Source organism: Topomyia yanbarensis, chromosome 2 (genome assembly GCF_030247195.1).
Source record: "Topomyia yanbarensis strain Yona2022 chromosome 2, ASM3024719v1, whole genome shotgun sequence".
NCBI classification, from domain to species: domain Eukaryota; kingdom Metazoa; phylum Arthropoda; class Insecta; order Diptera; family Culicidae; genus Topomyia; species Topomyia yanbarensis.
Window position 1 is genome coordinate 73,381,995 of NC_080671.1, and position 25,331 is coordinate 73,407,325.

At 38.9% G+C, this 25,331-nt stretch overlaps 1 protein-coding gene across 2 annotated transcripts in view; it reads right to left on the reverse strand.

The window, feature by feature from the left end:
* Positions 1-1,323: 1,323 nt before the first annotated feature.
* Positions 1,324-25,331, reverse strand: part of LOC131678435 (uncharacterized) — a 65,926-nt gene continuing 41,918 nt past the window's right edge. For both annotated transcript variants that reach the window (XM_058958591.1, XM_058958590.1), the window contains 6 exons: positions 3,693-3,726; positions 3,278-3,513; positions 2,884-3,020; positions 2,285-2,820; positions 1,962-2,221; positions 1,324-1,902 (listed from right to left, as the gene is read on the reverse strand). In XM_058958591.1, the coding sequence (XP_058814574.1) occupies positions 1,804-1,902; positions 1,962-2,221; positions 2,285-2,820; positions 2,884-3,020; positions 3,278-3,513; positions 3,693-3,726 (1,302 nt within the window). In that variant the 3' untranslated portion in view covers positions 1,324-1,803. The remainder of the gene's footprint in view (positions 1,903-1,961; positions 2,222-2,284; positions 2,821-2,883; positions 3,021-3,277; positions 3,514-3,692; positions 3,727-25,331) is intronic.

Consider the following 25,331-nt stretch of genomic DNA (forward strand, 5'->3'; position numbering starts at 1 on the left):
TCCATCAGCATTTCGCCTTTTTGAGTTCGCCTGGTTCTTATAACGTTCTCCTAGTTCCTACAGCTTGGGATCCTCTTTCACCCTTTTGAGAATCGCAGCGTACGTTACGCCGTCGTTGCTTTAAGGGCTAGAGCGTATCCCCTATACTTCTCCTGGCGCAGCCGAAGGTCTTCTTTCTTCTTTTTTATACCTTTTCTCTTTGTTTTTTCCTCCTCTTTGCTACGGTTTCTATGGCTCTCCATTCACTCTACAATTGTCGGCTGTTTCGCTGCCTTTTACCGACCTGTATATTTATGTATGTGTCGAATAATGTCACTCGATGTTCTGAGAGATGGCGGGAATGATTTTCACAAACTTAGTTTAGATTGAACGGTGTATTCTTTTTTTCCCTTTTTTAATAACAACTATTGAGTCATTTTTTTAACTGTTGTAACGACATTTAAATATCATGGGACTGGAAGGTGAAGTATTTTTATATATTTTTAATTATTAAGAGCCATTGTACTCAAGAAAGAGCAAGGAGTTGAAGGAAAACAGTTTTGAAAAGCGTGGAATAGAATAAGGTACAAAGTTACTTTTCGCTCGTCCGGACATGCCGCAGACTCAGGTTATTCGCATTTCAAATGCCAAAATATCCTGACTCCTGCGGTAGAAGACAAAAGGTTAAGTCGCCGGAAAACTCTAAGCTTGCTTATATGACCCTAATCCACGCTTTTCTGAACTTTTTTCCTTCAACTCCGGGAACTGTGTAATGGAATTTTTAGTAGATTGAAATTCCGGTTCTGGTGTTACGAGTTTAAGAGTTCGGACACACAATAAATTTCCATATAAACTGGTACTACCATGATGTCCAAAATGATGCAATACTTATTGAAATGTAGAGCTATAGCGCTCATGTGAGAGCAAGCCTGTGAAATATACAGATCGGAAAACTATAAAAAACAAACAGGCTTAAAATCTTTCGTACTAATCTTTACAAAAGCATAAAAGCCCCCTATCGAAGCAAACCTACGGGTGGTTTCGGACTTAAAAGTGTCCAATCTTGATTCATTACGAAAAAAATCCATTTGTGGGGGTCCAAATGGAACAATAATTTGATTGGACTGACTGGATGGCAGAGTCATATGGTCTATCTACAAGAAAGGTCACAAACACAACTGTATATAGTAACACATTTTACAACGAAGAATAGGGCCATCTTATTTTTCATTAACTATTTATTTAAAATCACTGTACATAGACGCTGTGTCTCCACACGTGGAGCAAGCACATGTAAATTAATTACAAAATCATTCAGTTAAAATAATCTTACAAATTGCGTTGTTTTTAATAGAGTTTACATTAAATGCTTCCAAAGTACGGTCTCCCAACAACATTACCCTTTTCGATGTTTCGTTTTTCGCGTTAGTATATAATCTAGTGAAAATGCAGTCTAGCTTGTGTCTACAAAAGTGCTTCCCTAAGCTTCGTAAACCGGTTTGGCTCACACTTTAACCGGTAAGCCCAATTTTTAAAGGCAAACTCGAACTTTACTAGCAACTTAAAAATTGGGCTTAGTTCGCGATGTGGTGATTGTTCTCGATAATCTCGGCTAAACTCTACCTTACGCTCTAAATATTTGTTTTGTCTAGCTTCTTAAATTTACAGATTCTGTATCATTCATTCTAGTAGATTGCAAACTTAAATTGTCATTTTATCTTTGATTTAAAATTCTCGATCCAGTTACGGTATGCGACAGTTGATCGATGCTATACCCAACGGGTTATTTACGTCGATTAGAACACAAATTGATTCAGACTTGCGTTACTGAACGATTGCACGACCGGAGTAGCCCTTCACGTTCAGCTCATCGAGTGATGATTTTTTCCCATTCCCTTGCATCCTCGACGCCAATCCGCAAGTCTAAAACGATGAAGAAACATGAAAATGAATCCTTGAAAGGTTACATATGCTACACTTACAATAATGGTTGATAACGCGAGAAGTCCAGCTAGCAGTCCAGATATCATGACGAAGTTTTTGCACTGATCCGGAACCTCCTGATACCTTAAATCATCATACTGGCCGGGCATCAGAACGGTGTACTCGATGTTCTCGTTGAACTTCGTGAACTCCGTTGTATTGAGTGTACCGGATGACCTTCGGAATCGATCATGTCCTATCATCGACAAGAGATTACCATATGCAACATCCCCGACAGATCTTCGACGTCGTCCTAACCCTAGAAAAACGATGTTAAAAGATAATTTTCAAAATTCAAAGGTTCCGGTTTAGAAAATCGCACCCTTTCGCTTCGTTGGCTCGTATAGATCAAGACAGAAGTCCGGTTGGCAATCCATCGCATCCATGCAGGCCTTTATTTGCGAATGGATCCACAGGGTACTGCGCTCTTTCATTGAGCTCAACAAGAAGGCTTCAAAATCCAGGAAAACTTCATTCGGTTTGTCACGGTAACGAGCCGGTTGATGAGGGATGATCGATGCAAAATCCCGATTGCGGCAGCCTTCACGAACCAGGGAAACCGATCCAGCAGCATGCGGATCATCTGGGTCCGGTGAAACAGTGACCTCCAGTAGTTTGACATACTTCCATACGCTTTGAGCGCTGATTCGAGCTCTCAGCTGCAGCTTCGTCCCAATCGGAACGGCCTGATCTACCGGAACTTCATTGTTCGTTACCGCCGGTAGGGTATTCGAAGCCGAATGATTCTTCATTCCAGCAATCCTTGCGATTGGAGGTGCCTCCTTATATAGGGCAACTTCGTACTCCAGGCGACCGGGTGTTTCTTCCACCACACCAGAAACGCGTGCTCCGTGAGGGCTGCAATAATAGAATTTATCTGTGGACATCTTAACGAAAAGCTTTTACTCGAACACTACTTACAAACTGCCGGCAAATCCTGCTGCCTTGTTCTGAATAACTGTGGGCTCCGGCGGCTTGCACATGATTATCAGTTCCTGGTCGGATTGCATTACCACCGATGGGAACTGCGGGAACCAGATTCGCACGTGGACGAAACCCTGCGAGAAAGTTGATCAAAAATAAATGTATAACGATTATATTCCTTTTCTTCTAAGATAGTTATGAATGAGCAATGGTTCATTTAAGGGACTTAAGGCAATGTAAGCGACGGAACGTATTAAATTACTGTTCCATATACAACGCGATCTTCTTCCATGTGCCTTTCATGCCGAAAATCGTTAAACCAAATTGTCGCTTGTAGCCCTTTAAAAATATAGGCCACAGTAAACGACCGCTAAATCCGGTAAGTTCTTACATTCCTTTTCAGCACACCGCAGCGTGAGAAGTCCGTGATCTTGAGGTCGTAGCTAAGATCGCTGGGGTCTTTCCGGTCCTGCTTGATTGAGCATGCGAAGTCGGCCTCCGGGTTGACGGCACGGTCGTCGGCAAACAGCGGTGCCCCCTTGAAACTGATGGGTTTCTTCAGCTTGGCCGTTATGATGTCACCCAGGTTGGAACCCTGCGATGCAAACGAGCACTGAATATCAGTCACTGGAACAGAGCGCAGAAGAAATAAAATTAGGGAATTCATAGATACATCCAGAAGAGGTGTGGTTATTAACTCATTATATAATCTAAATAAACAGGTTGTAAATTTCACGCGCTATTATTTTTTTTGATGGATAGTTGAAATATTTGCCGCTCAATTATAAACATCCATTGTGGCTTACCGTCGTAATCTTGCGCCCTGACCGGTGGTTGAAGCTACGGGAAGAAAAGAGAAGGCACAAACAATGAAAGATGAGAAGGGAGGTAAAAATCAAATTAATTTGCTTAAGTAATAGTATAATGATGCGTAATTACTGACGATAAATCGTTCTTTATAATAAGACTACCTATCAAGCTGTTACACAGGAGCGGTTGTTTATTTCATCTTATTGTGCTAGTTTTACATACAGTTTTGAATTAACGCTCGCTTTTATCGAATCGAGATCAATATTGATGCGTAGGTACATTTTACTTTTACTTTTTACACGTAATTACGTGCTAGCAATAAATAATTTATTCGGATGATACCTATGAATATAAAGATTTTGATGGCAATAATACGGTTTCGTTAATGCTTCCCTGAGTCTGGGCATTTTTCACAAACTGTTCAAAATTCAGCAGGTTTCGGGCTCAGTGCAAGAGCGGTCATACTCCCAAAATGCGTGTTTAGAGATGTAAGAGAAGAAAAACAGTGACTGAATTAGAGATGGGCGAGTGAATCGCGAATTGATCAAAATTGAATCGACTCTTCCAGAGATGCCAGGTACTTTTTTCAAATGTCTGCGATAATAATTTTAAAAGTCTGGGAAGAACAAAAAATGGCAGGAAAGCTAGTGTAACCAAAAGCCTTTATATTCAAAAATCTGCAAATATCTGCAACCAAACTAAAAAATCTGCAAATATCTGCAACCAAACTAAAAAATCTGCAAATATCTGCGTCATCGAAAAAATCTGCAGCTAAAATTAAAAGTCTGCGAATTTGCAGACTTGTCTGCAAATCTGGCATCTCTGGACTCTTCTAAAAGAGTGGATGAACCGCGATTCTTTTTTAAAGAACTGCGATTCACTGAAGGAGTGACAATTTATTATAAACTCAACGAGAACCAAAAAGAACCGTATGAGTTTGCCATGATTATGAATCACTCTAAAATTACCGAACACGATGAACACATGAGCTCTGTTTGTCGTAAATGGAATAGAATATCAACTCATAACTAATTTAAATTTAATAATAGTTGTACTTTCAAGGGAGAAACCAATCTTGAAAATGGCAGAATTTTTTGTGACAAATGCCAATTTTTATTTCAAATGAGTACAAAACTGTCTAAATTGAAAAATTATCTCGAAAATTCAACGTAGGGGTAAGGTATCTTATACATAGAAAATGCATGCAAAATTTGAAATAAATCGGTTAAGTCTCGACAAACATATGATTACGGCCTAAAAGCCAACTGTCAAAATCCACTTTGAATGGAAATTCCAGACAAACCGTTGCTAGTCGAACACAGTTCTCAACAGTTTATGAAAGAGAAAACTTTTCTCTTTCGTTTACTACCAACATGTGTGATTGGCGTGTAACGGTTTGTCCGGGATTTCCATTCAAAGTGGATTTTGACAGTTGGCTTTTAGGCCGTAATCATATGTTTGTCGAGAAGTAGTTTTTGAATGACAGTAATACCGCAAATCGTGTTTTTCCAGAGACATTCTACAAAAAGTTTCGTAGCCGAGCCGCTTGTCGATATTTTTTTTTTTTTTTAATTTCGATTATAGAGGTTTTAACCTTAAGGTCATTCGCCTCTTCGGGTTAGAAAAATCTCTTATGAAAAATTTCTAACCCTATGTGCGGGGTCGGGACTCGAACCCAGGTGCGCTGCGTACAAGGCAATCGATTTACCAATACGCTACGCCCACCCCCTTGTCGATATTTATGTTATTGAAATGATACAATATAATGTACCAAAGTTTTGATCTAATCGCTTCACCCAAATTTCTAAAAAAATTGCAAAAAGTGTGTTTTTTTCACGCTGAAAAACACACCCCCGTACCCATCTCGCCTTAACGCCTAATAAATATATTTTTTCCATTTTTTCTCAAACATTTTTCAAAGTACTGAAATGAATCACTGAATCGATCAAAAGAGTCGATTCAGTTTAGTGAGTGAATCGGGCACGATTCGCTCTCCAAACTGAATCGGTTTGCCCATCTCTAGACTGAATTATGACCTTTCGTTCACTTTTCGCAGGTTCACTGTACTTATCATGACCCTACGGATTAATTTAAATATATATATGGGGTAAAATATCTTAATATTATTTAGCTAGATAGGATTAAAATAAATATTAAAACGAACTGCTAGATATATATGTCAAACTTAAAATCAATACTTATAAAATAAATTAAAAATAACATGCATAAAATTCAAATATTAAAATTGCTTTAGCTAGATAGACGGCACAACGATCAAATTGAAAAACTCTACACAAACTAGGGTTTATATTCAGCTCATACAACACTACACACTACAAACACCCACTAACACCCATACTCCAGAGAACTGAAGTTGATTCGGTAACCGCGGCTGACCAATGGGAAATCGGAGGCAAGGTTCCGGGAAACTCGGCAACCGACTCGATCGTCACTTGGACCTGGAACAGCAAACCATCCACACGACTTTTGGTAAACCGGATCGAAGCAATTAGTACGAAAAAAGTGGGAATCTTATAAAAGTTTAAAATTATCAACCGTAAAATTGTGGAAGCCTGCATCTTTAAGGAGCTTTCATCGTAACGACCGTAGCACTATAAACCACGGGTCGCGTTTCGGATTGCGGTTTTCCGGAGGTAAAGCAACCGATCCGCGTGCTTCATCGTTTCAACATACGGCACGATCGAGTGAGAAGCGCTCGAGTTCCCGATCCAGCCTATTTCCACCCAGAAGGTCATCAAGGCTCCGGAAAAGCTTCGCCTTGGTCCGAATTGAGGTCATCGGAACCAGAAACCAGTGAGGACGACGGCAGCGGCAGGTGCGCAACGGGCCCACACACTTCACACCCACACAATACCTGTAAGTAACCACCAGTGTTTCAAAGTAGGGCTTTAGGGACGTTAGGAACTTGAGGTTAGAGTGCCAAATAAAACGACGGTTAGGATTAAAAGTGATTTTCCCCCTTGAGAAACCACACGGCGAGGATTGTGCCGACCCTGGGGTTAGGGTAGAGTTCCCTGCGACTGAGCGGGCGGTAACGAAGGAAGTTACAGAATTAAAATTAATATTTTGTGCAGGGATACCAGAGTAGATACAGAACACTAGATTAGGATTGTCGCTGGTGTTCCCATTGTTTTCGTCTCGGAACATGTTTGTTTTGCTTTCGGTATATATCTGTCAAGCTATCGAAAGTCTCTCTAGTAAAAGTCTTTGGCCCGCATTTTTGGTGCACGCAGAAAAATATGGCCTGCTTGTAACCACAAACCGTTTAGTTGAACTTCAAATTAGTAAAATGCAGAGTTTACCTTTTTCATTTCAGTCTCGTTTATTCACAAGTAGCTCAAATCGCCTGCGAGTAAGCCCAAAGCTCTATACCACATTGGGTAAGGAACTTTAGTATGTGGCTAAGTTTCAGTCGCCCAAATGCGGTGTCGTCTATGTTAGGGCGGCCAAAAGCTCACAATCGCGATTGCGCTACTGCTGGACAGTTGCGTATCAGACGACATGAGGTTCCTTAGTTGGATTCACAAGGATCACATTTGAAAACGACTCAGTGCGCTGAATAGTTGCCATGTGATAATTGAGTTTGCAGTGGACGGTTGAAGCCCTGGTCAGCATTAGGGTTGGTAAAACCGGAGGATTTTAAAAAAAACCGGTATTTTCGGTATTAAAAATGACAAAACCGGTAAAAACCGGTATTTAAAAAAAATACAAACTGTGTTAACAAAATAATCGCTCAACGTACAAAGCCAATTGGGCATTTGAACGTTTAACAGAGAACATGATTGGTTCTTACAGTACTCCAATATCGAATAAGCTTTATGAATGTTGATTTGATTACTCTTAAGGTATTATGATCTTTTTTTAAGTCCACGTTAAAGGGCGGGAATGGCGTAGTTGGTAAATCGATTGCCTTATGCGCAGCTCATCTGGGTTCGATTCTCAATCCCGCAAAAAGGGTTAGAAATTTTTCTAACTCAAAAAGAGAGCCATATGACCCTCTATAATCAAAATAAAAAATGGGATGTGATTCAGCATCTGGTTTGTGTATCGTAGTATGCAAAGTGTTGTCGCTCCAAAAAGCACATTGGTTAGCTAGATGCAGTAAGCGTTCCGAGATTTTAAAAACAAATACATAGAAAATCAGACCTGAAGTTATTGTTTTCTGGTTACCCAAATGCTCGGACGTTTGCCATAAATTGGAACGGGTTTCAGCCTATCGAAAACGAAAATGCTATAGCACAGGTTGATCAAGGTCAAATTTGTCACTGGTATCCAAAAGTGTCATTCGAACACTCATACTCAATTTATGAAACCGCTTGAACATAAATTCAGCCTTGTCTTGAAAACCAGTGCTTTGTAACAATCTTCTTTTACTTTCATTTCAACGTACCCTGAGGCAGTATTGCTGATGAAAACTGCAGAATCTATTGTCAGAGTTCTATGATAGGTCTATGCGTTATAGATTTGCCAGTAGTGTGAATAAATTGAATACAAAATGGAGTATGGGAATATGGAGTTGATTGATTTTGTCTTGCAGATTTTCTTGTTCCTCCATATTTTGATGAGTTTTATTTGACATGTGGGATTTTTTCGGATTGTTATCGCTGCTTACATAAGCACTATTCCCCCGCTTATATCATTATTAAAAAGTCCTAAAACAGGCAAACTTACTATGCATGGCACCTGATTTGAAAACACTAGCAAGTGAAAAGCTTTTTAAAGCGTTTCAAACCTGTGCAACAATAAAACCCTTTTGTTAAATAGTCCTTCCTAACAAATTACCGAAAATACCGGTTTTTCATTCTTATAAAACCGGTATTTCGGTATAGGATATTTGGACGGTTTTACCGGTTTTCGGTAACGGTAAAACCGGTACTCCCAACCCTAGTCAGCATGCGCGCAGTGGAGTTTTGAAAAAATGTAGATTTTCCAAAATCACTGGGCACGATTGTTCTAGAAATGCCTCCGTTTGGCGACACGTTTGTAGATTTCTCGAAAAACTTATGATTAAGCTCAAAAGCCAACTGTCTCAACACAGCCGTTGATAGAAAACAAAAGAGAAAATATTTTTCTCTTTCGTTGACTGCTATGCACCGTACTTGGGTAATAGCGGATTCTCCAGAATTTCTCCTCAAAATGATTCTGTCATTTGGCTTTTGAGCCCTAATCATATGTTTGTGGAGATTTCTCCAATAATTGCGGTGCTCGGACGCAACTATTGGCCGTATTTTTTTCTCTTATCCAACTTGTCAAAATTGATAGAACGAGGTCAGGACCAACGAAGTCAAACGCTGCACTTGCCCTGGCCAATTTGTCAGCCCATTCATTTCCAGTTTACTGGAATGTCCGGGCATCCAGAGAAGGTAGATAGTGTTGATAGTGCTTAGTTCTAAAATTTGAGTTCGGCCTGTGATCACTAGCTAACTAATAGCCGTAAGCTTAAACGCGTACTAACTATATTTAAACCGGACTAACCTTTAAACCGGCCTAAACTATTTTGTAAGCTTTAACCCAAAGATGCTGTCATTTATATGGCTGCGTTCTGATCTGCGATACACGACAATGTTAAAAAAACAACAAATTCATGTTAAAGAAAATGAGTAAATTAGACAACATGGAGAATTGTTTTACATTCCGATATTTTCTTGCAGTAAAATAGCTTTTCTTCGTCATATGTCTCGTTCCATAGCGTGTGAGAACAATTTTGTCACCATGTAACTGATATGTTTCTGAACTTAGAACTTTAACTTGGTGGATAGTTTATAGTTGGCCGATGATGTACAGCTTTTTGTAGTGACATAATATTTAATGCACAACAGAAAATAAGTTTGAAGGGGTTGAACAAAAGAGATTATAACTACTGGAGGGAGCAAAGCGCTACTGTCTCCATGTATTCACGGACTGAAACATGGGGTCTCGCTCTAGCATATTGTATTCCATTACTTTGACACGTTTAAACCCGGACAATATGTGTCAAACTAATGGGCCTAGCATATGTAAGAGCGAGATGATAAATTTTCAGTGTTAACAGCGACATGCGACCTCTAATAGTTATAATCTCTTTTGGTTGAACCATCGTTTGTAACTGGTGCCATGATAGTTATTTTAAACTTTGATTAAAAAATTGGTTGCAATATTTCAATTTGAATTCAAAATGAACTGTGAATATCATTCTAATTGAACACGATACCTGTCGACACGGTGGGAGAATATTTATATTCGTTTCAAGCTAATTTTCACAAGTTTGGAATAAATATCAATTATAAATAAAGGTTAGATCACACTCTGAGAATTAGAATTGTACACGTTTTTTCAGTGAAGCTTAAATAAAAAGTAAACAAAGGTCAAACAATAAATTAAACTTTGACAGAATGATCACAAGTGTTATATTTCATATTGTTGATTGCATATTTATGTAATGAATCAATGCAGATTGGAACGATTTTATTTGCTAAGAAAATTTCTACGATTTTATAAATAAACAGAAATGAAAGTTTTAAGCATCCTAGTAATATATTTTCACGAACAAATATATTGATCGCCGTTGCGTTCGCAATCAATTATAAAATATTTTTATTTGGATGTTTTATGTGAGTTTATTCATATAGGAAAAATGCGTATATTTAAAATCTTTTATTTAATATTTGCTTAGGGTACTTATAGAGTTACTTTGTAAGCAGTTAACATTCTGATTCAATTTGTGAACTGGTAGTGAAAATAAGAAAATTTATAAAATAGTGCATTTTACGATCTACATCCGAATGTTATTTATTTGGATCTATCCAATGAAAAAAAAACTATTTTTTCGTTATTCACTTTCTTTGATGTGAGATACGACAGATATATGTGCAATAATTCGTGATAACATGTTATTGATTTATATTAAGGAATAAAATGATCCCACTTATTCTCACAGCGATATGTAAAAGAAAATAATCAAAACAATTCTTATCGCAGTTTAAATTCGAATTCGCAAAAACAACTTTGATCTGAATATGAGATAGTCGATTCGATTTATCCAAATGCTCTCCTGTGCTTCTCTTCGATGAGCAATTGGAATCAAGCGTGTAGAGAGAAGGAAAGAACAGAGAAATCAAAATACAGGTAAATATAGTTCGACGGTGCTTGTCTTTCCTACCTGTTAAAACTGGCTTATTTATTGCCATCTATATTGCGTGTAAAGAGAGCCATATTGATCCAGAAGAAAGCCGAAGAGAGGTCTTTTTCCGGTAACATGATGCTGCTATTTGCATTACTGCGTTCTGATCGGTAGTACACGGCAATGTTAAAAACCGTACAATGAGGTTAATAGACAATTCACTGTTTATGCCATTTAATAGTCTGACGTATTTAAATTTTGTTAAAATAATTTTGGAATCCACGATTTAGCTTAACGCTATCTCGATGACATTTTTCTTGTTGCTAATTATTATAACATGTTTTAACTCTGTAGTGTGAACATGGTTTACAACATTATTTCACTATTTTGCTAATAATGGTGCATACTATCGTGAACGTTATAAAGTTGTATTGTTAGTCTCTAGCCACTCCAAGGATTGAAAAGGCTTAACTCTAACATTATATTTAGTAGTCAGACAGTTCGGCCAAATCTTACTATTTCAAATTAAATCAAATGCTTAAAAACAATAATGGAAGCTTACCTTTTTTGGAAACGTTTGTATTAGTTGCTGTTCTGCAGCATATGAAAAAGCCAAAAACAATTATTTATTTGCTTCAGATAATTATGTGGTCATTAGAAAAGAAATCTGATATTTTAGACTGGTGGGGCTTATTATACCATCCTACCCACCTACTCCACTAACCATGAGTATAGAATTTGGCAGACCTACTTTGCTGAAAATAAAGTAATTCAAATTATCAGCACGATTACCTAATCAATCCTGAAATACCAAAAGTTCAGTAATTGAGCTGAGAATTTGACAACTTCAAAAGCTGATTTTCAACGAAGTAAATCTGTCAAATGGGTTAAATCCAAATTGCTGAGCTTTCAACATCTTGGATTGCTAAAACGTTCAATTCAACGAAATTTTGCGACGTCGTGCGAAAATTGAGAAAGCTTCAATTCCCGGTTACAAAATAATAAATTACAATTAATTACTTCCTATAGTCTGCAATCTGTCTGACAATCAATTGACAGATATAACTTAACAAATTGAACCTGACACTTGATGCAGACAGTGAATCTTCAGGAGACACCTCGACAAAATGCGGTGTAAACCGTAACTCAAAATTTCCTGGACCAATCGTACTGAATTTTGCACAGTTTTTCTTCTTCACATCATTGCCCAGATAACTACAAAAGCTTTTTGCAAAATGCTTGATATTATTATTTTTTCAATAGCATATTCATCGTTTTTTAGCAATAATCGGACTTTGGCTTTAAAGTGCTACGAAAAGTTCGACCATCGGCCAAGAAATAAAAGCTCCATTAGTTACTTGTGGAGTGATGTTAAAAACAACTATGCAAATGTATCATCGATTGGTCTAGCAGATTTTGAGTTATGGTGTACACCGCAAAACCAGTTTTCGACGTGGCACCTGACTGAATAGACAATCTTTGCATCGGAAAAAAATCAAGGAATCCAATTTTTTGCGATAATACTTTATACAACCCCCTTAAGTTCCGACACGATTTAGGCGATTCTTCCGCATTCAACTTTTTGTGTCATTTTTCCAAGTCATTTGTCCAGTCTCAACTTTCACAACTTCTTTCAAACCCTGTGCATTTCTGTTCTATCACTAAGAATTAAACGACAATTTGTTCTACAGTGGAAATGCTAATCGTCTAAGATCTGATGGAAAATTATAAATAGTGAAACAATATAAGCAAGCTTCAATATTATTTAAATAACGATCAAAATGAGAATATTTTTAGCAGATTGTTTGCCGTCATAGTGTTACTTAGGTTGTATGGCATGGCTTTATTTACAATCTTTTATTTGATCTTAGTTTGGATTCTTTCGAAAGCAGTAAAAATATAAGAAAACATCCACTTGCTTATTGTGTTTTTTGTGAGAAGAGTAGAAGAAGTAGAAGTAGGGTACACATTGTGATTATATATTCTTTTCTTTTCCTCTAGTTAAACTAACTAAAAAATTGTGGGTAAATTAAAAAGCTTCACTAATTTTGATAGCCATAAGTAAACTAACAAACGAAAACAATTTTTATTTAATGCAGCTCTGCATCCAATTATAAAATTTCGTTCTATGGTTAGTTTCAAAATGATTCGTCTTCTGCTAACCTGAAATATAACTCTTCGACATGGCATTTTCAAATGAGCGTGCAGCACCTTATGTATAGGACGATAAATAATATCAAAAAATGACATTTAAAACTCGATTATACCTGTTTTTCGTACGGGATAAAACTTGCTTACTTGCCCTCATATGGTTTGTGTGCAACATGGGCCATAATATTGCACATAAAGGTCTGAAAAGTTGATTCAAATTATTGAGATGTATGCAAGAGGAATATGGCGCCCCTTTACACTGTTTTCATTTGGCTTTAGGATGCAGCCATTTCTGCAATGACAGGTACTAACGTGTTAGACCGGACTAAACTCAGGCCTAAAATCAAAGATAGTACCGTGCGGCGGTAGCAACTAGCTTCAAGCTTACCGCTATAAGAGTCTTGACTGCAGCCTGACTATCGGAGCAGAAGTTTATAACTTTGCTGGACAAGCTCTGTTGAAGGGCCGATTGTACCCCGCACATAATCGTGAAGATTTCTGCTTGGAATACAGCACAGTATCTACCTAGCGAGTGAGATTGTTCCAATCTCATTTCACGACAGTATACAACAGCACCATCTCTTCATCAGAGAACCGTCAGTGTAACAGACCACTTGTGTTCGTTGTTGTCTCTCCATATAGCCAGACAAGCACTTCTCTCGAGAGGCAATCTTCACAAGGAATGTCCTGTAATGAAAACTGTGTCTGTTTGAGCACCAGTTGGCGCCATGAGCGCCATTCTTTACAGATTGTTTAGCTTTGACTGGGCCGTCACCTTTCCCCTCTGCCACCACACAAGGCATTCGCATGACAGTATTGGACGTACAATTTCCCGTGTAAATCCAATAGATATATTTAGGTTTGAGACCCCCAGGTCTTTCCAAAAGTTCGTCTGCACTACCCGAAGACCATGCACGCTTTCTTGACTCTGAACTCGATGTGAGCAGACCAATTCAGTTTGGAATCCGTATTTGACTTGATCTACACACAGAATCAAGGAACTACAAGGGACGAACCCCGGTTGTTTGTTCGCTTCTTCGCGAAAAGAACCATTGAAGTTTCGTTTGGGTTAATTGGTAATTTATCTTATCGACACCACTGTTCGACAGCTCTTAATGCTTATTGCATTAAGTCAAAGATTGTTCCGATGCAAAGTCTAGTAATTAGTATTTGGTAAACGTTAGCCAACCCATAGGTTGGAAATCCAAGCTCATTGAGTTTCCACATCAAGCCATCGGAAACCAGGTTCCATAACAAATGTGATAGAACGCCATTCTGAAGACATCAGCAAATACTCAACTTCCGTATCTCTACTTGTTTTAGTGACGAGCAAAGAATGCGATTAGTAAGCATTGCGTTTATCCAACCCGAGATACATGTAGATACCCCATGACCGCGCGTCGCTTCCAGAATAGACAGGAAGGACACATTGTCAAAAGCCCCCTCAATATCTAGGAATACATCCAAGCTAGATTGCTTGAGCGAGAAGGCATTCTCAATGTTGTAAACAACATCGTGAAGCAGAGTGATTGTGAATTTCCAACACTGATATACATGTTTTGCTTTTTGTGCAGTGAATATTCAGCTACATTAACATTCCTGATGCGATGATCGATTCACCAGAATGAGACATGTGAACATTGTTCAGCTCTCAGATTGATGTCTGAACTTCCTCGAATGATGTGGTGAGCATTTGCATCACAGCCTGTAATGAGCGAAAGCCCATTTCAGCTACAATATGATACAACGCGTTTGAGATCATCAGAAGGAGATGACTAGTTATGCGGTAGATTTGCTGAACAACATAGATATATATTTTTTTGTCTACGTTACAGACAGCCAGTGTAACTGTAACAACACAGATACCGCGAGTTGAGAGCTCCGATATGAGGCGCGTCAAATAAGGCTTATTTGCAAGAATGCAAGCGCGAGGCATTTCACGTGGGTTAGTCATGCCTGGCTTGTTGTAAGAAAAGAAGGCAATGTTAAGTAACTTTCCAATATGGAAGTTTCTATTATGGAAATGCCGTTCGCAATTGAGAATATTTTAAACCCCCTCAATAATTTTACCCGTAGCACGGGTCGCATGACACTATGGAATTGGGGTTCCCTGTATGATCGGTTTTTACCACCGGGACAGGAAGTCCAAAGTGTAATTCTTAGCCGGTTGAAACAACCACTACCGACACTACTATATAGGCTGTTCGGAAAAGGAAGCTGACATTGAAGGACAACTTCTATAGATGGCCGAACAGCCATGTTGAAAAGCCAACGACACGCGACGTTAGGATTTTGGAATCTAACAGGCAAGCGGCAGACAGGAACAAGTTATCCTTAGGGAGAAATATAGCAAAGTGCGCATTACATTGGCTTGCTAACCAGAACCAATGTTTCGATTTAGCTCTTATCAGCTTAAAATGAACTTGTTCTTTTGCGGGACATCCGCTAGTGTCTCCGTTTTGAAGGTAGCGTCAACCCGGCGCTAGCTTAAACCTGGCATTAAGTTAGTGTCAGATCCTGTCGAAACGAAAATTCCATAACTAATTTATCTGAAGATGAATTCTTGATTATCCAGATATCATCACATACAAATTTAGGCTTAAAGATACTTTCGTTCCGTTGCACTCAGTGTAAATTTTTCACTAGAAAGGTACGACCAACATCTACGTCTTCCAAGCACTAGCAACTGGACCATCCAACATTGTCCGACCAAGGTCGGTGCTGTCGCGTTCATCATTCCAGTTCGGTAGACAGTAGGCTATTATTGTATACGGTATGCATTGTGAAACCCCGAATATCATCCATCCTACGTAAGTCAACGGCAGGCTTGCCTCTCATCTTGAAGACATTTTTTTTTCTGTAAAATCCTATGTTGGAAGTAATCAGTCGACCTAACGTACCATTGCAGATATGCTTTGTTCAACTCGCTTGGCTGCATGAGTCCCGACTGTAGATACCAGCGAACCAGACAAGCGGCGAAAGCCAGCGAAACACAAAACACCGTGTTTTCACGCCGACCGACTCAAGTGCTTGTTGATCTGTATCACCTCGCCGTATCGGTTTTTCTTCAATTATCATAACCTCTTCAGACTGGAGATCAAGGCCAGACCGGGCAACAACACACAAATAGCGGAAGTAGAGACACAACGGATTTGTTGATATCATAATTGCATAATCATTAATCTCACGAAAAGTGAGGTATATCGTTTGCTCCCCGGCGCGCGGCGGTTGTCCGGTCGGTACATTGATGGCGTGGTATGGAACAGAGATCACTTGTTCGCACGAGTCAGTGTGCGATGATTTTAGATAACGGACGGTATGTTTGGGTCAGCACATTGGCACACTTTTCCGGTAAAGATGTTCGGAAAATCTAATTTGATAGCGACGCGACGAGTATATTTTTATGATCAACGTCTAATACGTTTACAGAAATTCGCGTTTCAGTTGTGTCACTACCTTTCGCACTCACTCAATGCACATTTATTGAATGCAAGACACTAAACATTAGAAGTATGCAGAACAATAAATTACCATATAGTAATCTGTAGGTAATACAACCAATATGTTTTGTAATTTTCAAATCATAAAGCATCATAAGATTATGCAATGACAGACATAAAACCTATAGCTTATGAAACACCAGTTTTAGAATCTATCCGCGCCTCAATTGCATGGGAACAGTTTTCCATTGTGGAAGATTTGTTTTTGATTGCTTCGCACCTTTCACTGCCTTTGACGAAGATAATTATTCTGACTGTTTGTCGACATTTTTACATTAGATATTTATGCGTTATGCTACGCCATTACATACATCGATGTTCAGTGGTGTAGGTCGTCGAAAGGAATTGTTGGTGTTGAAGTGGAATAATAAAAAAAACTTGCCTATTTTCTGGAGCATTCGGTATGCTACCGATTGACACACTTTCACCTGACTACAAAACTGATGAAGGTGATCAAGGTGCGTTATCGTAGCTCGAAGACGGGCAGAGGGAAGGAAGCTGAATGGAAACAATTTCACGCATCATCACCCGTTACTGTCGAAAATTATAGAGATGATTTCGAGCAATGAGCGCAATGAGCAACATAGTATTGGTTAGAGTACTGATGGTGTGAGCTACCCTAGCAAAGTCAAACATCGAAATAACTGCAAGCAGATTTTGATGGCTGCATAATATAGAAATCTTATTTTGATCTTCGTTTGAGTTTTTCGAATTATGACATCATTTTTTAATATCATTTAGCAGACCCGTAACAAGATTGGGATTGCTTGGGATCTGGTGGGCTAAAGTCTCTCTCTCTCTCTCTCTCTCTCTCTCTCTCTCTCTAAAATTTAGAGTATGAACATGAGAGAGAGAGAGAGAGAGAGAGAGACTTTAGCCCACCAGATCCCACCCCCAAGCTATCTATCCTCAATGTCCACGTTTTGAGAGTTCCACACTTTGAAATGCCAATAATCGAGCCGGCCACGCCCATACATTTATCGGGGATGAGGAGGAATGTTAGCGTAACAAACGTTGTTATGGAGACCGTGTATTCCTCTGCATCTCCACGTTTGCCACGGGAAGGAGTTTTTGTTAGTAGGATGGGGTAAAGAGTTACAATAATCTGGATCAACCTTGATGAGTGATACGATCTATGCCACTCTCAGTAGTGTTATGATGTGTTTATTGCTCTGGGCAGCCGGTTGCCGAGAATTTGTGGTAGATTTATTGAAGTAATTCTGAAATGTTCAGTTTGTAAAAAAAACTTTAACTCCGGACAGCCGACAGTCAGGAATGTTACTCATGTTTAATTGAATCAAACGGCAGGTGAACGGTTTTATTATTCCTCGTTCCTTCATTCCGGTGAAACACGGCAATCCAAAAACAATACAATATGATGAAGAGCGATTACTTTTGATGTCTCGAGACTTTTGTCGATTTAAAGGTTTGGTAATACGTGTATAAATTTTGGTATTGTTATTAATGACAATTATGAGTTGGGTTCTTTCTGCACGTTCTCTTTTTAGGTTATAATTATTCGCGTACGTTGCTATGCTATCTATGGCACATTTAAAACGGTATAAAATAAGCCCTACCGAAATACTGGAAACGAATAACTTTGTTAGTCGAAAATACAACCGATGACATATGCGAGGTTTTTTGCGCTAATTACTAGAACAAGATTGAAAACAATAAGAATGTCACGTCAACTTGTCACTTCTTGTGTCAATAATTAAGCTACAATATTTTTATTCTCATGAAAAATTATGGTTAATGTGACAGTAATATAGTGCATGTACTACTCCAAAGCACATGCAAGTATTCAATACAATAAGAACAATTAATAGAATTTATTTATGATTTAATGGACTAAAAGTAAACCAATGATAATGATAATAAAACATTTCCTATTCGTGCTGATATGCCTGCCGGAAATTAGTAACCGGTTTTTGCGATTTGACAATTCTCAACTCTCATACATAATTCAATAGTCATCATTCACTCAAACAAGATCATGCTTATTCCTCACGCGCATTAAATACCCAGTTGATGGATTAGTTTCCTAGTTGATCAAATAAACACTATACAAATAAAGAAACTAGTTTACTCAGTCTAAAGAAATGTCAGCTCGATTGGCATCAACGGGCGGATACGTGTTCCCGTACAATGCCATCAAATCAATGAACATTTAAAACTACATGTGACAAAATATGTGCATTTCAGATTACAACGAAATAAAGAGTTCTTAATTATTTGCATTAAAATAAAATTGGAAAAAATAGTTGTCATACCGAGGTGGTTCAATTTCAAAGATAGCACTGTTGATGAATCACTTTACAAAAATAAGTGATAAGGGACGCGGACGAAAATAGGTAGGCAGTTGTCAGTCCCTCTCCAAAAATTTGGAGAAAAAGAATCATTGAAAAACATTCGGTGTGTTGTGTTTCGTGAAATTTTAACAAAATAATAATTGCTTCGATATTTTTAAATTGGTCGGAATTGTTTAAATAACAAGTTTTTGGAATGTACATAATTTGAATGTCTGTTGTCAGTCCTGTCATTTCACATCTTACACCACAAAATCACACTTAAGCGTGCTCGGCAAAGTGACATTTCTATTTTACGAGGAGTCAGGTTTTGGCGCAATACCATTTTTATTGACACCTTATTGCATTTTTTAGCGACGGATGTACAAAAGAATCGTGTACACAAAACTGAGAAATGAAAAAAAAATCACTTGTAAAATCAATCAGGGTAAAAACTGATCCGAAATCGGTTTTACTGATATGCAACTTTATTCATCTGCGCAGGAAGGAAGATACAGTAGCAAAAGGGCCCTTTGCTGTTGAATCATAGATTGTCGAACAGTCAAATCGGTATTTATCAATTCTTACCCTTAGTATTTTTTTTATTATAGAGGTTTTATCCTTGGGGTCATTCGCCTCTTTGTCGGGTTAGAGAAATCTCTTCAGAAAAATCTCTAACGCAATGTGCGGGGGTTGGGAATTGAACCCAGATGAGCTGCGTGCAAGCCAATTGATTTACCAATACGCTATACCCGCCACTTATCTTAGTATATGTTCACACGAGGAACTTAATGTTAACAACAACATTTTTATCGCTCTCTATGATTGCCAATTGATGTTCAAAGAAGGGTACACACAACGCGATAAACCAGCAGAGAGAAATCACTAGGCATTTCAGGAGTGGAACTAAAATGTTGCGGCTGGTTTCATTGTTAAGTTAGTAAGTAAGGATTAACGTTTCGATTTCATTGTTTTAGTATGTGGCAGTTGGCTTGCCAACACACCTGTTTATGTTACATGTGAAAACGGGCCCAAAAGAGCAGCGATTCGATTGATTATTGAGTGCCTCTCGTTCTTTTTTGTCGTTATGAAAAAAGAGTTAGAAAAATATTCAGAAATCGTGAAATGAAAGTAGGAAAAAGAGCCAATCATTGGGAATCGAACTAAGCGCACTCTGCTCCTCTTATTCTGGTTCTAAGAAAGGGGCATTTCCGAAAGCACTTTACGTCTTCGTTATTCCTTAAACTCTGAATCGTTAAGGGAAAAAACTCCCATAGTATAGTAAAACGATCCGAACTCCGCAATCTTTTTATCAAGAAACCGAAAATTTCTTTCTCGATGGGGAGTGTGAAAAAAGTGCTAATTATTTTTAATCAGAAAGAATTTTTTAGCATTTGTTTAGCAAATCGAATTAATTTAGAAAGTGTATTGATCCTTTCGGAACTCATTAGCATCGAAGAAATCTAATAATTTTATATCTCAATTAGCGATCTAACGTCAGTAATCAGTAAAAGTCAGCGAACTTTGCGTTTGGGAGAAAATTCTGACTCATTTGTTATCGACGTCAAATCGCCAATAGCATCGAATCAGTTCAGGATTGTCAAAAAACGAATTCAACCGCCCGAATTAAAAAACGCTTTAGGAACGAAATATGTCTATATTTATGATTTTATTTCGTTATGCAATGCATCCCGTCTGTTAGCTTTACTAACAAAAGCAACAACTATAATTGGGTAGTGTCAGAAACATAGCCGCGAGCTTGATAAGACTAAAAACCATATGATAACAGCCAAAGAGATCTTGAAACTTGTCCACACAAACGATACGTGACAAAAGTATTGCCAATATATCACAAGAGTCGGATGAATTCCAATCATTTTAAAACCTTAAAAATCTAAAAGCAAATTTTCTCGGCAAATGAGAAGCAAATGTCACTATGACACGGTGTGATATCTTCCATTTGTCGGAAGCGAATGGTGCTGAAATGATTGTGTGTGCCCATATTTATAGATTCGAGATATTACTAGATATCAGTAATCACTCGGAAAACTGAAACCAACAAAAACTAATAACTGTTGTTTTTAAATTTTCCTAATAAAGTGAAACGCAAAGTTACAACATATTTTTTCTTAAACATTATTGGTTCGTTAAAACCTTGCCAAATAAAAGGTTAATATTTTGAAATTTTAATACTTCGCTATTTCCAAAGATATTGACGAACACAATTCTGTCTTTTAATTTCTACATACCGTTATCGGGGGCTACTTTACTCCAAAATTAGGAAACAATATTCGATCTTGTAGTTCAAGTTTTATTGTTGTTTTTTTATAATTAAAGCAAATCATTCGTTGGTTCAATCTTTGGGACTTTGATCATAAAACAACGTAACATTTTTGCGACAAGCTCGAATAACGTTCTCTAGTTACGAATTCTGGGTAGTTTCCTTCTGCAATAAACATTGTTTCTGTCAAATATGCTGTTAATCTTGAATGATAAATTTGTGTTCGTTCTACTTTAGGCTATCTTTGCTATTTTTTCGAAGTATTTTCCCTATCTATTTCAGACAGAGCCATCAATGTGGACCATCTAAGAGCTCTAATGGAATATTGCAAAGTTATGCGCATGTATTTATGTGCTTTATTCAACGTTACCTAGTCGAATGACAAGCATGGTTAGGTGGTGCGATAAGAAGGCAACCAGAATTTTTCTATTTTTTCACATTTTCTATACCAGAACTCATTTTTCGACAACTTAACATTAACAGGGAAATTTCAATAAATTTATGTTCAGTTTGTCTTCACATCTCGCCCTGAGCAGAAGCAAAAATCGTCCCGCGCAAGTGAAACAGTCAATTCTACCTAAAAATCAATCGGTTCCTATCGCACAAGCAGTCCATATAACAATAGCCTATACCTACTGTGCGATTTAGAGATGAGTGTCGGTGCCCAGCAAAAAGCAAACCAGATGCGGCCGAACTGTGTTGCTGTTGATTTTTCGAAATGCCCCGTAAGACCAGCCATTCGGGAAGTGGAACAGTTATTAAAAGTGCAGATGGAACTCAATCTGGATGAAGTGAAAACCCTACAAATGCATCATATCAAAAATTGCGTGCTGATTTCGTTCAAGAACATTAACCAAGCTGAGTCATTCGCCTCGCGAAACAACATGCAGCACACCGCCGAATGCGGCAATGTTAAATATAGCATTCCCGTATACATCGAGAACGGCGCAGTAGAATTTCGTGTCCATGATTTGGCTACGCGTACCCCTGACAGCGTGATTAAAAATCCTTGCAAAAATACGGAGAAGTAGACTCCGTTACACAAGATACATGGAGGATTTTTTTCCTGGGCATCCCTAACGGTGTTCGTGTGGTGAGAATGCGTGTGACCAAGCCAATTCCCTCATACATAAGCTTCACAGTGTTAGGAAGGGACGATGCTCTCATTCAACAGACATCACTAGTCACGTACCAAGGACAAATTCCTACGTGTCAGTTCTGCACGAAGAAGCTGCACCTCGGAAAACCTTGCGTAGAAACTGTTAAGGGAAACTTAACCAATCCAACTGAAATCAGCCCAGAACCATCTTACACTAAACCACTAACAGCTGCAAAACCAACATCTCCAGATCAAGCACCAACAACCAGCAACAACAACAACGAAACGAATGCCGAAAGAACGAACATACAATAACGACCGATAAGAGTAAGACAGAAACTGGAACATCTGACCGCGAGCAGCAGGAAAGTCGTACGGATGAGGACATGGACATGAACGACAACGCGAAAGAAGACAAACGGATCGAACCTCAAATTGCAGTGGACAACACTGGCAATATTTCGCCCCCTAGAAAAAGGATCTCAACACGCAGCAGAAAGCTGCGTCCGAACGAGACAAAAAATGTAACTTAGTTGTTTTTTTATTTATTGTAAAAAACGAACAATCGGCCTCGTCGAGCTACCGCATTTGGGCCTAAATAAATTTAATAATTATAAAAAAAATAAATAAATTTATGTAGATGTTTCTAGTGCTATTTGGATTGGATACAATAACATATCTAAAATGGCATTTGGTTCTCATTGGTGTAACGCCATATAAAGTTGTACATGTTATTTTTACATCTCATTCGACTTTTGCTACGAGCGAGAAGCGTGTCGATATGCGGTCATATAGTGCGACAACAAAAAGGCACTCTCATTCGTTCTGTGAATCTCGAATCGATTGACAGAGCTTTCCAGTCCGTGCAGTGAAACGTTAGAAAGAATAGTGCTAATCCGCTGCCAAGGTTATCTTGCGCATTCTCCGCCTCGTCGAGGTTTCAGTATTTTTTCCCTTCTTTTATGTCTCTGTGCGTTTACCATTATGCGGCCAGTGAGCAGTGAAGCAGTGTTTTTTTTCTAGTAAGCCGTCTGTGTACCGTTATATACATAAGTTAAGTAACGCTATAATACTTCACTTCCCATTATTTTCTACAATACCAGCTTACACTGGACAATAGGCCCGAGCAAAATGACTTCCCCTGACAGGGTGAGATAGATCTCAAAACGAAATTGGCTCCCCGACTCAAGGGTTGTCCGCGCTCGGCCACCGGGCTTAGGTGATCTTCTTCCGGGCAAAAGACAAAAAGTGTTTGAATTTATTGAAGATTTCTCGAGTTCTAGCAGAACGATAGTCGGCCGTGACAAGAATGTAGAATATACGCTCTGATATGTTTCGGGTGGTGGTAAATAGCTTCAACCAGGCAAATGATATTGATGGCGACGAGCATTTTACGAAGGGGTATAGAGTGCGCCATGAAATAGGGTTGAATGTTCCGGGGAATAGATCCGAGTTGTAATTACGCGAATCTGCTTCTTATCGCGTGACCTTCGCCTGCTCAGCTCTAGCTAACTACCTCCTCTATGACAAGGTTCGTCTACCTGTTCGCCTATTTGTCCCGTGGGTCCCTCCCATTGTAGCAATAAGGCTTGTAGCAATAAGGCATACCGGTGTCCTGTCAACCCATGGTTGGACGAAGAGTACTCAGACATGTATGCGGAGAAGGTCGTGAAAGCCAAGAAGCGTAGTTACTGGCACCGGGTCGTTGATGGACTAACGAGAGAAACATCGATGAGCACTCGTTGGGGCATGGCCCAATGTATGCGAATCCGAAACAGTACTAACGAGAGCGTGGAATATTCAAACCGTTGGATATTAGATTTCGCCAAGATTTTTCCGGTTCCTCCCCGGCACAGCAGACCTATCGCGTCGCGTCTCCCTTCGATACTGCGAAAGAAACACCTTTCTCGATGGTGGAGTTCTCACTTGCACTCTTATCATGTATCAATAATGCCCCAAGGCCATACAGAATCAAATGCAACTTGTTAAAAAATCTGCCAGACTCTGCAAAGGGACGTTGAATTTATTTAATACATTTTTTGAGTGTAGCATTGTCCCTCAACTGGAGGCAAGTGAAAGTCCTCGTCATCCAAAAACAAAGAAAACCAGCCTCCGACCATAACTCGTATCGATCGATTGCAATGTTGTCCTGCATTCGGAAGTTGTTCGAGATAATAATCCTATTCCGCATCGACAATGGTGTCAAAGCAAATGGCTTACTGTCAGATACACAATTTGGCTTCCGCAAAGCCAACTCCAAAGGTATCTGGGGATGCCTCATTACGTATCTGTAACAGAAGTGCCAACAAAGCATCAATTTTCTCCGTACAATAACCGGAACATGGTGGGGTGGTCATCCAGAAGACCTTATTACCAAACAACGATACTGTCGGTAATGGGATACGGATGCTTCTGCTTTCGCTCGGCTGCAACCATACATTTCATCAAACTCGAAAGAATTCAGTATCGTTGTTTGCGTATCGCCTTGGAGTACATGCAGTCGACCCATACGATAAGTCTCGAAGTCTGAAAATCGATTTTGGGAACTCTCATATCGATTGCTCATTCGATGCGGTATCTTGAACCCATTGGTGATTGAAAAATTCGAGAAGCTTGTCGACCTAAATGCTCAAACCTGTTTCATGCCCCTGTATTTTGACTACATAGCGCAGAATATTGACCCATCTTTTAATAGTTCCAACTGTGCCAAGGTGACATGTATGAGAGACTAATCGAAGCAATTTTTCAGTATTACTCAACAGAGAACCCTTGAAAGTTGTGAAATTTCGTGGGGTAAGGGTGATCTAGGAAGGTAGCTACATTCAATCGTCCCGAAGGTATGGACGAGATCTTGGTTCAAGATGTAGTTCGTAACTTCATTCGTGTGAAGTCCTGACTCATGGTAAACCATTACACGCTGGATGCACATCTTCGGCGTATTATGCTCGCGGATAGTGGTGTCTGCACTTGTGGTGACCGCTATCACGACATCGAACACATTGTCTGTGCACGCAGTGAGTACAATTTCGCCTAATCTCAGCTGATGCATACCCTTCGTTCCCAAAGAATTCCACTCAACGACCCAGTTCAAGATCTGATCTATCTCTTCCTAAAATCAATCAATATAAGAATGTAACCACTCTCTTTCTTTTTTTTCATTCTCAGAAGTCCCCTGTACTACTTTTGTGGCACCAAC